The 15,748-nt window shown below is 26.5% G+C and overlaps 1 protein-coding gene across 2 annotated transcripts; it reads left to right on the top strand.

Moving 5' to 3' along the window:
- Positions 1-2,179: 2,179 nt before the first annotated feature.
- Positions 2,180-13,270, top strand: LOC107452734 (CCHC-type zinc finger nucleic acid binding protein). 2 transcript variants are annotated; one of them, XM_016069342.3, is made up of 6 exons: positions 2,180-2,248; positions 8,915-9,066; positions 9,179-9,304; positions 10,365-10,489; positions 11,536-11,693; positions 12,724-13,270. In XM_016069342.3, the coding sequence occupies exons 2-6, from the start codon at positions 8,922-8,924 to the stop codon at positions 12,833-12,835; spliced, it is 666 nt and encodes a 221-aa protein (XP_015924828.1). In that variant the 5' UTR covers positions 2,180-2,248; positions 8,915-8,921; the 3' UTR covers positions 12,836-13,270. The 2 variants fall into 2 exon arrangements, with proteins under 2 accessions (XP_015924828.1, XP_042896445.1); XM_043040511.2 differs by lacking the exon at positions 2,180-2,248 and adding an exon at positions 2,484-2,543.
- Positions 13,271-15,748: the final 2,478 nt, after the last annotated feature.

The following is a 15,748-nucleotide window of genomic DNA, read 5'->3' on the forward strand; positions in this document are numbered from 1 at the left end:
TATTAACATGTCATAATAATAAAAAAAATTTAATATTAATTTAAATAACATTTTGTAATATTTTTTAAAAATAAAATAAATGCATCTAAATATTAAGCTATTTTTTTTGGTTTGCTTCATATATGGAATTACATTAGTAAATAATTTTTAATTTAATTATTTTAAAATCAGAATGAATTGATATTTTAGGCTCGAGTGGGGATCGAACCTACGCGAGTTAAAAAAATCCATGAGCAGAAGTATGCGAATTGAATTAAACTATCTTCACTCTAGTGATAGTACTTCACTTGCTCGCATGCATTTCGGTGAATAAGCGTGCCTTCTAATATGTTAAGTTTTAAAAATTATTAAGTTAAAGTTTTTTTACTTCTCATTTTGCTATTTTTACTAAATCGTTAGGCTAATCGTTTACTAAATCAAAAGGATCCTTTTGATTCTCTTCGTTATGGATGGAAACGCAATACGAAAGCGAGAGCATGATGATATTCAAGTAAGTACTAATTTTTTATTTATTAAAATTTTATAACTATTTTATTTTATTATATTGATGATAAACAGTATATTGATAATGTTAAACAGCATTATTTATAAAACTGCTGAGCTGTGTTGATCTGTATCTTTAATTAACCAAGAGAAAGTAAATTGTTTTGTTCATTTTAATTAATTTTTTTTTATTTTGTTAATAATAAAAAAATTACTCATCTTCTTAGTTACAAATTAGGAACAGTTACTTTTTTCATTACGACATCTAAATAAAGCTAATATTTGTTAAAAAAACGTTTCATATTTGTTTTTGTAAAGAGGTTTATTTTAGACAGAACTCAGGGGGTAAAGACTTTTACTTTGCAAATAAATTCTTAATCGTAGTAATCGAAAGGAGTTATGAAGATTATCATAAACATTTTAACTGTGTGCAATAATTTTCTACTAATAATTTTCTAGAGTAATCTCTATTTTGTGATATTTTTTTTAACAAATCTTATGAGAAAGATTGTCATCAATAAATTTATATGTTAGAAAAACTTAAGATTTGAAAATACTTTACTTTTTAATAATAATCAACACGAAATAAAAAAATTTATATTTATTTCAGAATATAATAAACACTATTTTAAAGTTTTGCAATCTTGAGGTACGAAATACTTTTATAAATTGCTTATAATTTATTTATTATTATTACTTTATAATTACTATACTTAGCTAAATTATTTTATCCTATTTAAATATCATAAGCGTCGTTTATTTGTAAATAATTGCAGTGTTTATGTTTAGATTATTTCCATTGGAATTTAAATGTATATCATATGATTCTGAAAGAATTCTTCAGAACCTATTTTGAAATATAAATTGTATGAAAATGTACCAATAAAATTATAATTTCTTTATTTGTCTTTTTTTCTTCCCTGATATAACATATTTTTATTTCTCTCGTATTCATTTCCTTATTAAAATGTATCATTTCTTATTTTCAAATATATGATTAAATCTAATGATTGATTACATATTTGAAAACAACAAATTATACTCCTTAGATAAGGTTTAATCTTCTGATATTAAAAATAGTTTATGAACCAAGATTTAAAATTAAAAGAAAAAATATTCGTGTAAAATCATTTCCTATTATGAAATACACATAATACTGCTTCAAGAAAAGCATCAAACACGTTCATTTTATTCAGTTATATCATGATAAGTAACATTGATTTATTCTGATAAAAAATTAAAAATTCACCACTTAAAAATATTTAAGTGTTATTAAATTAGCTAAAGCAAAAGTATTTCATGTTGCTCAAAAGTTTGAACTTTTTGTTACAGTTTTCTCTTAATACAAATCTAAATACCGCATGATTTTATATCTTATGGTAAGCTAACACTTCCGAAGATGGCTATAGTTTTTCGCGGGTAAAAATATTTCACCAATCAGATTCTCAGTCACATGAGAGAAAATTGCCTCTAGCAAAAACGGTTTTTAAGTATTTCAATAAAATTCGAACGTGCTCTTTTCTTTCTTTCCTTCTTTCTTTCTTTTCTGTTTTGTCCTTCATTACTGTAATTTTTGTTAAAAGCGCTATGTAGAAAGTTACTGGCACTGTTTAGACATGACATACTAGATACAGGTGTTTGTAGCTTACATTGCGGTTGAATTGTTTGTTAATTAAATTTTAGGATATGGCAACAAGGTGTGCGACCATCTTGTATTTGTTTATCATCAAAAAATCCATATTGCTGTTTACAAACGTTATTTACGGTAAATTGTCTTTGATTAGTCCTATTAATTCCTTATTTTTTAAGTCACTTAAGTTTTAAAGTTTTTACGAAAAATAATTTTCGAATTATTTATTATTATAATAGTTTGCAAATCTGTCTGGTCATTTTTTTCGCTTCTGATTTTGGTTGATAATTTTTTATTAAATTTTCCTTGTCGGAATGTCTTGCATTGCTTCATTTTTTACTGTTGAATTAAGTTAATATATCGGTTGCTTATATGATTAAATCAGCTATAAATTTTAAGCTACTATATTAGGCTACTGCAATTTTAAACAGTTGAGTATTTTGTTTATGATTTATTGATTGAGTTATTAGAAGATGAGGAAGCAGTTTCAACAACTGCCTTATTGCATATTTATTTTTTCAATACCTTCTATTACTTCATTGGTGAAATATTTAACGAGAAAAAAAGTAATTGCTTTATTTAATTAATCTGAATAACTGCTTTTAAAATTAAATCCTTATTAATAATTGTAAAAGTTGAATTTTTATTTATTTGTTAATGATTTTTAAAAACAAAACAACAGTTTTATATCGAAATAAATTAAACACCTGTGAACGAAATATTTTTGTCGAAATTTTTTTTTTAAATATATGGTTTTAGTTTTAAGATTTGGATTGATTAACGTTTTATGAAAAACTATTTTAAATATTGGTAATTTAGTTTTCAACAATTTTATGCTTGTTTCAATTTAATCATAATTGTTTTGTAATATGCTATATTAAAATGTTGACTTCTTTTTATGTGTTATAATATGCTGATATTACGCATTTAAATTTATAAAATTTACTTTAGTATTTTTTTTATTTAAATTATATAAATTGTAATTATTATAAATGTATTTGAATATATGCAAAATTTTTTCTTATTTAAACAGCAAGATGTTGAATAAAGTGCCTGCCGCAGAATAAGAACATGGTTATTTTGAGAACATATAATTTTACACTTAGGGAAAAAATGTTTCAAAGTTTAACATAACAAGTACATTAAAAAAGTTGAATTGATTATTTATGTAATTTATATTCAGCATTTTAATTAAATATAAACTGTAATTTTTAATATACAGAAGGGTTTTAAAATATTAGCATATTTGTTTGACTAGCAAAATTTGAAGTCAAAAACTTAAACATGGTTTAAAAGTTTATAAAAGCTATTAACTTTTAGTGTTTTTTCATTTTTGTAAAGTTTATTTTGAAATATTGGATGTTTTTTAGCATCTAGATTTGCCTTATTAAATGATTGAGTGGGTGATGATGGTTGACATTATCTGATGGGAGACATTCCATAAATATTCTCAATTCATCAGCAGTTATTTTCTGGATTTTTTTATACCTCTTGATAATTTCTTTTACTCTCAACATTCAATTTCCTTAAGAAGTGTTATTCACATTTGTAAATTTGTACTTTTTGTTGGTTAGAGGCTAGATAAATTTTATTATTTATATGCCTTACAAAATTTGAGATAATAGATGTTTATAATGTTTCAAAAAAGAGGGTTTTCTAATTTTAAAACATATAGCTCACAAAAATTTGATTTTATGAAATGACTATAATGATTTCATTAAATGATAATTGTAGCATATATAATGACTTTCGTTCTAGCGGATTTGATTTTAAAGATCGGCTAATTTTATAATTGAGTGATTTTATAAGTGGCCGTCACTACATATATTTTTTGGTATATTTTATTCTGTTTCCGTTTATTTATTTCTAGTGAAAATTTTAACATATGGCTAACTGCATCTATTAAAAAAAATGAAAATTTCGGTGTCAGAGTGACGAAAGAGCATTGAAATAAAATTTATTTAAAAAAATTAATTTATAAGACTGTTTTACAATTTAAACAAGGTAGATATTGAACATCTACTTCTAATTTTACGAATTTAAAATCCTATTTTTATGAAAGAGAACTAAAAGAAGATTTAATTTTAAAGCTCAAGAAATTTTACTTCTAAAATTTTGAATTACAAATGTCACTAACTTCCTGTATAAAAAGAAAAGCTTTGGGTTCAGGCCGTTCTTAAGATAAAATGATATTTTGCGAAATGTTCGTTTTTATAATGAACTATTTTGCTTAGGGACTATTTTAGCAATGAAAAATTTGTGAAAGGTCTGTTAATGGATCCAAATTTCTCATAAAATGATCCCTGATTATGCTTCTAAAATTCATATACATTAATTAATTATATAGAAATAAATAATTGTAAGAAGGTTAATCTAATTACATTTTGAAAATGAAATAGGATTGTGAATGATTATTTTGTTTGATAAAAATTAAAATCTCAAGTTTTGTGTTCCTGGCTATTAGAATGAATGGTACTTCAACATTTCAAATTTTGTTGGATTGAACTTGCAAGAATAATTAATTTAATGTCTGGTATTTTTATTTTTTTAGTGCTGCATTCCTGGCTCTTGTGACTCATTCTCAGTAATGATGATGAGATTGGGCTATTGTTTGCTATCCATAGATCACCAATTGAACAATTATTTCTATTATATTTATTTGTAAAATAAGTTAGTAATATATAATACAGGTTCTGGTGATTGCAAAAGGGAATAATGTGTCAAAACCAAAATTTTGTTGCACAGTAGAACTTTATTTCAACAATACTTAGCATCATTCTAGTTGAGATATTTTTAGTTTCCTATATCAATAATATAATGTATATTATGTGATACACATGCATAGTATAATGTAATAGTGAAAAGAAATTGTGATAATTAAATTGGCCATAAAGTTTGAAATATTGCACATTTTGAAGTTTAACTTATGCTTAGTTAAATCTTTATTCAGAGAGAGTACACATCACTCACACAGAAAAAAAATATCATTTCTATTTAATAAATAGTATTAAGTATTATTTTTTAATTGAAAGCTGTTTTATAAAAATTTGTTGTGAATTTATGCATAGATAAATTAAGACAAGTTATTATTCAGATTTATATATATATCTTTTTATAACACAATAATTTAGTTGGCCATGTGATTTTGTATTGTAAAACAGCAGCATTAAAAAAATCCTAAAAAAATGTTTTTTCTATATACTCTGTTGCAAATTAAGGAAAAATCACCATCCTTACGGTGAGAGCCTGTTTATGTGCCATTTTTTATGGTCTTATCAAGTCCAATTCTTTTGCAACATCATATATTTGTTTCGTTTTCAAGATTGAATGTCTCCTTATTTATCAAAATGTGTGACAAGCTCTAGGATTTCAGTAAAACTACAGAACTATAACTTTTTTTTAATAATTCTATGATATATATCGTAAAAGATAGCACAAATTAAATTTCTATCTGACCTGTATAACTTTTAAAACAGTGTTCCACGGTACTTGAGAAACCTTGAAAGTCCTTGAATTTTGTTGGGAAAAATCAGGGCCCCGAAAAGAGAATGAATTCTGTGATAGGGTACATGGAAAGTTTTTGATTTTCTCAAAGTGTTTTCAAAATAAGAACCTTTCCTACAAAAAAGCACACACACACACAAAAAAAAACCACAAGCAAAATAATGGAAATTATGATCATTCCCCTTCAATTTGCTGTTTTCTTTATTGAAGAATAGTTTAAGGTCACCTAGGTGGGAGTTAGATCTAAATTCAGACAAAAACTCTTATCCTTAATTGCCCATCTCTTGTGATTGTACTATTACAAAATACAAGTGGGGTGGGGGAAAACCAAAAGTGAAAAGAAACTATTGAGTGAAGCCTTGTTTTCAACATGCACTAATTTAAAAACATGCAATTTTTGTAACTTTTCATTTTATTTGCTAATGTGCAAAAATAAAAGTTTTATTTCAATTCGTAGAGAATGGAAGGAGCTTGCTGAAATTCCGATATTTTTTCTTTTACAATACTGAAATTCTACTAATTTCCGATTATATGCAATTTATAATGCTATCAAATATGAAATGGTAAGGAAATTTTCACTAATGCTATTTTCAATAAGCTCCGATGAGTAAATTTTTGAAAGTGAAATGAGAATATATAATTTTTCCTTCCTATATTTTTCTCCCTAGATTATCGTTCGCCTTGACATGGTAGAAAGTTGGAATCTCTAGCAATTAATAATTTGCATGTTTGCAGGAACTTTTAGTTACCAGTCTATGTGCAGTATTTCTTTGCATTTTAAATATAATCGTTGTATTAACTACTTTTAATTTTTTGTTATTTTGAGATTTTTACATTTCATTTTTACCACTAATAAGTAAAATTTAGTTCTTTAGATTCTGTGAACTATGAATCAAACATCGTGATTCGCAGGAAAGTGATTTAGGAATCACATGTCGCAGATCTCATTAAAGTGATTCGTAAATCATTCATCAGGGTTTGCAGAAAATATTTTCTAAATCATGTATCACAATTTTCAGTCAGGTGATTTACAAATCAGGGAAAGACTTTAAGAATTACACATCACAACTAGCATAAGAGGGATTTAAGAATTACTGTTTGCGATACTCATCAAAATGTTCTTTGAATCACACTTAGCTATTCTAATTTAAGTTACTTATTGAATCACATTTGCATTGCAATGATTACCAGATAATGCATAGATTTTTACATATAAATGATTAGTAAATCAAACATTGTGTTTTGTATTAAAGTAATCAAAGAATCATGCAGCATGTTTATGTAGCACATTAAAGTGGTTTATGTATAACTCATCCCAATTTACGACTTGTTATTTTGTGCATTTTTAAAACTGTACGATTTACTATTCATATTGTTTTAATTTACAAAACATGCATTGCATTTCAAATTGCAAGTCATTGTGGTACATAATTTACACGATCTTCAAGACTTGCTTCATGTTTCATGCAATTTGATTTACATGTAACATATAGCGATTTGTATACACACAATTGAAAAATTAGACATGGAGAATTACATTCATAAAATTGAAAAAATCAGATTTTGTGATTTATGATCTATTTTAAACGGAATAATGTCTTTTAAATCTCAGTTTGTTTTCCATGAAAATGTCGTACTACAAACAGGGTTCCCACGGTCCTTGAGAGTCCTTGAATTTTTTTTGCTAAATTTAGGTCCTTGAAAGTGCTTGAAAAACGTCTTAGNTTAGTCCATAATACATATACTCTCTTCTCTCTATATAGGCAAAGCATTTAGGTATTATATTTGAAATTAATTATTGCCACAACAAGCATTGTTGCTTCTAGTAAAATAGAAGAGAATAATTTTTAAAATTGGTCTTAGATTAAGGTCCTTGAAAATTTTGTTGAGGTCCTTGAAAAGTCCTGGAAAGTCCATGAATTTCAATCTCATCATAGAGTGGGAACCCTGACAAAAGATTTTATTATGTTCAAAATACATTTCCTGATATTCTTAAGTAATAAAAAGGCATTGTGTTTTTAAAATTGAAACAGCTATGCTAAATATTAATTTTTCAATTAATTCTAATGTGCTTCTTTAAAATTTTATGTAAAGTTTTACTGGTGCCATTCTTTAAAAGTTGGCAAGTATGCTAATGTCAATCGGAAATCTTTTGTTGATCTTCAAACTTATTTAAAACACAAAGTAACTATCAAAACATTTCCTTTAGTAGCTGTGGGATACACATATTAAAAAATTGTCACAACCATTAAGCAATGAAAAATTGATAAATTTAATATATACTTCAATGTAATAAAATCTGTTTGACATGTTTTTTAGCATATTAACTATTACTGAGTAGGTCATTAAAAAGTCCTGTAATTATAATTTTTTTTTTTGGAAAATTGAGTGGGAACTCTGTTAAAGCTTCTATTGTGCTTTGAGAGTCTATTTGTATAATTTGATTACAAAATAAAATGGAACTATAAGCAGTCGCGGATGATTACTTAAATCCTGTAACCGCAATGATCTTTTCTTAACTTGCAACGGAGTATAGTTAGTTAAATCAGTTATTCTTATGTAGAACTCTTATGATTTTAAGATAAGTGACGAAGTGTTAGGAAATATTGGTCTTAAAGCTTTCGTATAATTTTTTTATGAACAATCAATCACAAGAGTAATTATTTTATATCATTTTCACTGTATAAATTTAAAATTAGCATATATAGTAAGATTATATAATAATATTGATATGTAATAGGATTATATAATAATATAATATATAACAAGAATTGGAATGTAAGTTTATGAAATGTAATACTACTTATTTTTATGTTTGATATCTTGAAGAACTTATACACTTATTGTCTTCAGCGAAAGCAGTAACAGATATTATAGGATGTTGCTTTACAATTATTTATTTTTCTTTTTTATCTGATATTGGAAACATTTGATTCCAAAAAGCAATGCAGCAATGATATGATAGAATTTTTAATTAATATGCAATGATATCATAGAATTTTTATTAAAGAATCATTTTTTGTTCGGCATGTATTACTGAAATATTTTTAAATTTTGCTAGATTTAAATAGGTTATTTTTTCAATTTAACTTTTGTTTTTATTAAATATGAATGATATTAATATTTTTTTCATATGATGCTTAATGAATGTTATTAATCTTACTAGGTACTGTACTGAAAAGAAATTTTTTTTAACCCTTTTTTTTTTGCAGTTGCTTTTTCTTTAAGTATATTTAGATTTTGTATTAAGAAATTTTTTTTATATGTAAACTTAATGTATGCACTTGTTACTTTTAGCTTCACTATGAGTTCCAATGAATGCTACAAATGTCACAAAGTTGGACATTTTGCACGTGAATGCACTCAAAATGGTGGAATACGGTATATTGGATCAAGGAATAGAGGTGGCGGCCGTGGTGGAAGGGTTGATATGCGTTCAATGCCCAGAGGTATAAAATCTATATTTATTTTTTAAGTTTAAATGTGCCTTGTTTTGAATTGATAATCAGTAAAGAAAATGATCAATGCTTTTGTTTGATATCCTTATTTTTTGGTGTTTAGAAAAATGTTTCAAATGCAATAGAATTGGTCATTTTGCGAGAGATTGTAAAGAAACTGAGGATCGTTGTTACAGATGCAATGGAGCTGGACATATTGCTAAAGATTGTGATAATGCACCAGATGAAAGTATGGAAATGGATTTTTCATGTTTTATGAGATCTAAATTTTGATTTCCTAATTTTTTTAAAAATAATCCGGAAATAATAAATATTTTACATTCTGAAATGAACATGAAAAACATTGTTAACTTTAAAGTGTTCCTAATTGAATTGAACTGGGTGTTTCTTATGTGAAAAATCCCTGTATCCGCCTTCTCTATAAATCTGTTTTTGTAATTAACGAGTGTACTAGTGAACCACAATTGTTTTAATTATGTTTTTGGATTGTTGTGAAATTCAGAGATAGTAAATTTATGTCCATTATAAATCAGTATATGTTGTTGTTGCTTATCCCCATGGCTTATACAACTAAAACAAGTCCAAAAGATCCTGTTGCATCAACAAGTCACAAAAAGTCTCTCCCTCATTCACCAGTTGCCTCGTAGAGGCACTGATACAATAAATGATATGAGAGGGAGAGATTATGATTGAGCACTAATAATTGGCATATGTCTTATCAATTCGTGAAAGGTTAAACTTTTAAAATGGCCAGTCCTATGTCTAGATAAAGCTGGGTGGCCTCTGTGCAATGCTAAAGGTGGCTTGTGTGCAATGCAAAACTCATTTATGCCATTTGTCCCAAAATTGCAGTTTTAAATTTCATTACTCCCCCCCCCTTTTTTTTTTTAACAAACTGGCTATTGTGTATTCTATCTGACTTCATAATATGTTATTCATGCAGATTTGTATTTGTATATTTTAAAAGTTATTTCAACTAATGAGATGCTTTGTATATGTTAATATAATTTAAGTTTGAGATAAGATTAAATTTATGATATTTAAATTTATTTTATAAATGCTATTTTAAAATAGCATTTTTTTATGTTTGAAATGAAATAGATGTTTAAATTTATGCCTGAAATTTTTTTTATTATTCTATAACCTTAAAAGTTTATGAAAGTTTATTATGAAAATTTAGTTTATGAGGTTTTTTTTTCTTCTTTTTTTTCCCGAAATAAAAATCTTGTTAAAAAACTTTACATGCTATTTATGTAAAATATTATATATTTTTTCTTTCTCAATATTAGTGTCTTGCTATAATTGTGGTAGAACAGGGCACATAGCACGTGAGTGTAAAGAACATGAGAAAACTTGTTATATTTGTGGAAAACGAGGGCATATTTCTCGAGACTGTGAACAAGATGACCGCAAAGTATGTATTTTTATTGTTATGCTGAATATTTAACATATTCTTTATAAAAGTAAAGTCAAATTGAAGCTTGTTTGAAACTCCTTTTCTCTAACTAGAAATTCAATTTGCATAATTTGAACAAAGCTATCAATTAGAAGATTATTTTAGTGCAGCTATTTTGAGTAGATTTCCTTTACAATTATGAGAAGATCAGAAATTTTCCTACAATTATCAACATTTTCTTCAATTTAATTAAAAATTTGAAGTGGGTTTTCTGACTACAGATGCCTCCTTTTAACCTTACAATAAATTTTCTCACTGAATCGGTATTCTTATCTTTAATTTTTTTGTTTTGTTTTTTTCTTAAAAATAATTGTGAATGACACTTATATTTTTATAATAATTTCTGGCCAGCTATTGTCATAGTAATACAAATTCCTTATTTTAGCATTGCTATAAATTATCTCGCTGAATTGAGATTTTGTGCACTATTTTCATTTGTTATTTCTTTTCAGCAATTTTGTGTTGGGTGGACGAAAAATACTGAACAATAAGCATTGCATAAGTCAAAAACTCAATATAATTCAATCGGATAAACACATTACTCTTCCCACAGATTGGTTAATATTTACTATATAGAAGAATTAAGATTATTAATTAGGTAATAATTATTTTTTAAAATTTTAAGTAACTCAGAATTGTTTAAATTAAATATATAAAGTTTTGGATCACACTAATTGTATCATTTATATTAATAGACATACAAAGTCATTAATAAGTATAGGAGAAGCTAAAAAGTTTCACTTAAAAGAAAAGTGAATTATGCATATAGCATAAAAGTGAATTATGCATTATTTAGGTTTATAAATAATGCAGTTCATATTATAATATTCTAATGGGCATAGCTAACATATGTTTTAGCTTGCGGAATAATCTCTGTCTTTTTTTTTTTTTTTGACTGGGTTATATAAAAATGCAGGGTTCAATGTTGTATCAAGTAAATTTGTATAGTTTTGTTACTTTTCACGAAAATTTAAAATATTTCTGTATTTTTGTCATGTTATTAGTGCTACGGGTGTGGTAAGATTGGCCACATCTCACGGGATTGTCCTGAGGCTGATAAAGATGAAAGAAAATGTTACAATTGCGGTGCTGGTGGTCATATTAGCAAAGAATGTCCTGAATCTGGAAGTTATACTGAAGTGGATGAGACAGTTTGCTATAAGTAAGCACTCTGTTTTTGAAAATCTAAATTAGTAATTGTTTGGTTGAATATTTTGCATTATCTTGTATGAAGTTCTTAATGTCCACACATAAGCTCTTGCAAGTGAGACAAACAGTCAGGCAAAGGTACAATTGTAATGCTATCCAAGAAGAATTGTCCTGGCAACCTCAGGCAAGTACCATATGTAAACTCATTTGCAATCACATTTACGTCTTCAAGTTGTAGCATTCTGAGATCTAGCATCTTGGATGAGCACTGCAATTCAAGACACTGCATAGCATGTTCATTATAGAACAAACTTTAGGTTGCCCAAATGCCACAGGGCAATTAAATACAAAAAGTGGACCTGCTTATTTTTTTTTGAAAATGCTCCCCGTGTGCTCTGAAACAGGTACTTTCAACTACTCATTTTATAATTGCAATCGTTTTAGATTTATTTTTTAATAAACAAATTTTTGTGTTTGTTAGTAACCACAAATTTCATGTTGCATTATTGTTCCAAAAATTCAAACATTAAGTTTTGATAGTTAAAAACATTACTTAAATTTTAATTTTACTTAAATTTTAATTTTACTTAAATTTTAATTTCACTTAAATTTTAATTTTCTTAGATTTTAATTTTACTTAAATTTTAATTTTACTTAAATTTTTTAATTTTACTTAAATTTTAATTTTACTTAAATTTTAATTTTACTTAAATTTTAAATAAATCTAGTTAGAGAGGTCATGAACATTTCTTTTTTCAATTTAAAAATGAGTCCTGTGATGTTTACCATATTGAGAAATTCTTTATTTTAACTGTATCAGTAGTTTATTCAATAGTTTAGAATTTTCTATTTTTAAGAAAGTGACTATATTTTTAAAAGTAACCTTTATTAAAAATATTACTTTTGGCCGGTAACAAAAATGTCTTTTTCTGATTTATTATGTTTATCAATACGGAAAAATGTATTGTATCTTCTGATATACTCTCCAATTGTTAATACTAAATGTAAAGATCAAAGAAAAAAATTTTTATTTTATTTTTTAGATGCAGTGAGAAAGGTCATATTGCTCGGAATTGCAACTCCAACAGAGGAAACAAGTGTTACTCCTGTGGAGAAATGGGTCACATAGCTCGTGAATGCGAATCAAAGGCTTAAAAATGAGAGCCCAAATTAAAATGGAAGAATCTGCTATAGTTATGTCTGGATAGCTGCATTCTTGGGCAGCGTCCTTTCTTAATGTGGGTGAGTGGAAATAAGCCATTATGCTGCATAATAAAATGCTTAATGCATATATTTGATGCAGGGGAAGTTGTATCGTTATCTTATTATATTATCGCTGCTTTTTTATTGTTGGATGAAGTCACATGTGAAAGATGTGTTATTTTAAAGTTTTGTTGACCTTTTAGATTGTGCAAGATTAACCATGATTTCTGTTTTTTAGTGATTTTGATTTTATTCTTGAGTTTTATGTGATATGAATTGCTTATTGTTGAAATCTTTTGTTTATGATGTTATAGTGTACAAACTGAGTTTTGTTTTTGTTTTGGTAGACATTTATTTGTTAACAAATGTGAATACTAGAAAAAAAAAGGCTTTATGACTTGCGAGGGAGTGATATTTTACATTATTGCAATTCCCACTCTTGGATGTAACCAAATATCTAGCTTGTGTATTGTGAGTGGATAAATGTTGTGCTGGTGCTCCCTTCTTATTGTGATGCAACAGTTATTATTGATATATTAGTTTTTGTATACTTGCTGAGTCGTTTGAAGAAACGGCTATCATAGAATTTTTAAAGAGTTTTTCCAAAAGAAATGTACAAAGCATTTTAATGTTTTCTTTTTTTAAATTATTACAAAAGTTAATGATGACTTTTCATTTTTTTAAATTCTACCTCTGTTTGTTTGTTGTTGTTGATAAAGAGTTACTATGGTAACTTTTAGCAGTACAATCTTTAGTTTATGAAATATTTTAATCACTACTAGATTTTGATAATTTTATTATGACCATAATAAATAAATAAATAGTTATAAATTTAAATATATTTTATTGGTATGTTATTATTCATCATTTCTATGCAAATTTTTCAATCATATTGTGTACATTAAATTTTAATTTTTATAATTTTCTCCAATTTTTCATAAACATATTTACCATTCTCTAGTCAGTCAGTTATTTTCAATCTCAAAGGCTTCCTAAAGAGTTTTCATCATTTATAATCATTAGTTATTTTAATCTTAAAATTGAATGAAATGCTTCAAATGTAATTTTAAAAATGCTCTTTTTGTTAACAGGGCATTAATTTTTTTAATCAAAAAGTTTCATTTACAATTTTAAAATGCATCTTTTAACTAGATATGAAATACCATTTAAAATCTTTATAATAGCGTAGACATTTTTTGAACCTTAGTTTATAGTTTAAATTTTTTTACAACTGTGTATATTGATATAACAACATAAAAGTTATAAGTCCAAAATATACTTAAATTGTTATTTTTATTTAAATGTGATGAAAATAGATCAACTTATATTATAGTGGTAAAAAGAGAATTTATTATTGTATGTTGTAAATACAAATTGTTGTTCATGTTTATGCGCACATTTATTGAAGATAATACCACAGTTCTAATCTCTCAAGAGCTAAACACTTCATCTTGTTGACTGTATTATGTATCTATATACATGTACGTAAAACTATATATATATATATGTTTAAAGATTTTATGAGATACCTATTTTACAGGAATAACGAGGTTTTAGATTGTTATATTTTCGTAAATATACTTGATTTTAACATAGGGATATGAATTTAATGAAAGTATAATGAAGAAAATTATTAAAAAAATAATACATCATTGAGCTACTTATTTTTTTAAAAAAAAATTTTTTTTTTTTGAATATTCAAAAAATTATTGAATAATTGAGAATACTTTCATTTTTTGTTTGCAGAAAGCTATAGTTGATCGCATTTCAGAAATTTTGTATTTTACTAGTTACAGCAGGAAGCAAATCATAAAAATAAAAATTTTATCAATTCCTTAGCATTTTATGTTCAAGCTTTCTTTCTGACTCTGTTCAATTGTTTAAAACAGTACTGTTGAAACTTTGAAATACAGATAAAAAAGAAAATCTAAAATACAGCTTTTTCCATAAATGCATAGCATTATATGCTATGCTTTTTCACATAATATTAATATTTAATATAATTATCTAATATCACAGAAAAAGAGCCAATGTAAGATTGTACAGGTTTTGATTGTACAATGTAAGAATAGAGAAAAATTATTCATGTACTTGGTTAGTGGTGCTTTAGACAACTGGCATATCAAATGGACAAATGCCTTCCAACCTGTATTTCATCAGGAAAATTACATACCAATAAATTATACTAGATCTTTTTTAAAAAGTCCTTTCCTTTCACACAATGTTCCCTTTCAGAGTAATGAGAGTGTAACTATCAATTATTCCATAAAACTTTTTTACCTTATGAATATTAAATTTGAAAAAGTTTTTTATGTAAGCACTTCTTTCATAGGACGATAGGCATTTATTTTTCAGTTTAAAGTTATTAAATTGGAACTTGTAACTACATATTTATCCTCTTGCATTATATTATGGATAAATTTATTATCCGATTATATATATTTATCCGAGGTATACCTACACTAGGTGCTTGGGCATATGGGTATTCCTGAAAGTGAGCTGACTGATGATTTAGCAAGGGAGCTAGGCTGCAATTTTTCTGTGTCCTCAAACCAACTTTGGGAATCTCTCCCACATCCTTCAGGGCCTCTATTTTCAATCTCTAAGGCAAGATTGCCTATGAGCAGTGATGCAACTCGGACGGTCAGAGATAAGCTAAGATGCTAAAGGGCCGCCAGAAAGAGTTTTTCAAGCTTAACTGGAATGGTTTGAGGAAGATCATTAGTCTTCTCACTGTTCCCTGTACCCTCAGGAGACACCTCTACATTATGGGTATTGTATCTGATCCTCTTTATCATCTTGAGGAAGAGACATATTCTTTGTGAATGTGAAGTCTTTTCTGCTCAAAGACTTGAGCATCTGGGG

The sequence above is a fragment of the Parasteatoda tepidariorum genome, chromosome 3 (genome assembly GCF_043381705.1).
Source record: "Parasteatoda tepidariorum isolate YZ-2023 chromosome 3, CAS_Ptep_4.0, whole genome shotgun sequence".
In the NCBI taxonomy this organism is placed as follows: Eukaryota; Metazoa; Arthropoda; class Arachnida; order Araneae; family Theridiidae; genus Parasteatoda; species Parasteatoda tepidariorum.

Coding starts and splice junctions, on each gene's coding strand:
- LOC107452734 (XM_016069342.3), top strand. CDS start 8,922: ATGAGTTCCAATGAATGCTACAAATGTCACAAAGTTGGACATTTTGCA. Junction 9,067..9,178: donor TATGCGTTCAATGCCCAGAG/GTATAAAATCTA, acceptor TTTGGTGTTTAG/AAAAATGTTTCAAATGCAAT. Junction 9,305..10,364: donor TGATAATGCACCAGATGAAA/GTATGGAAATGG, acceptor TCTCAATATTAG/TGTCTTGCTATAATTGTGGT.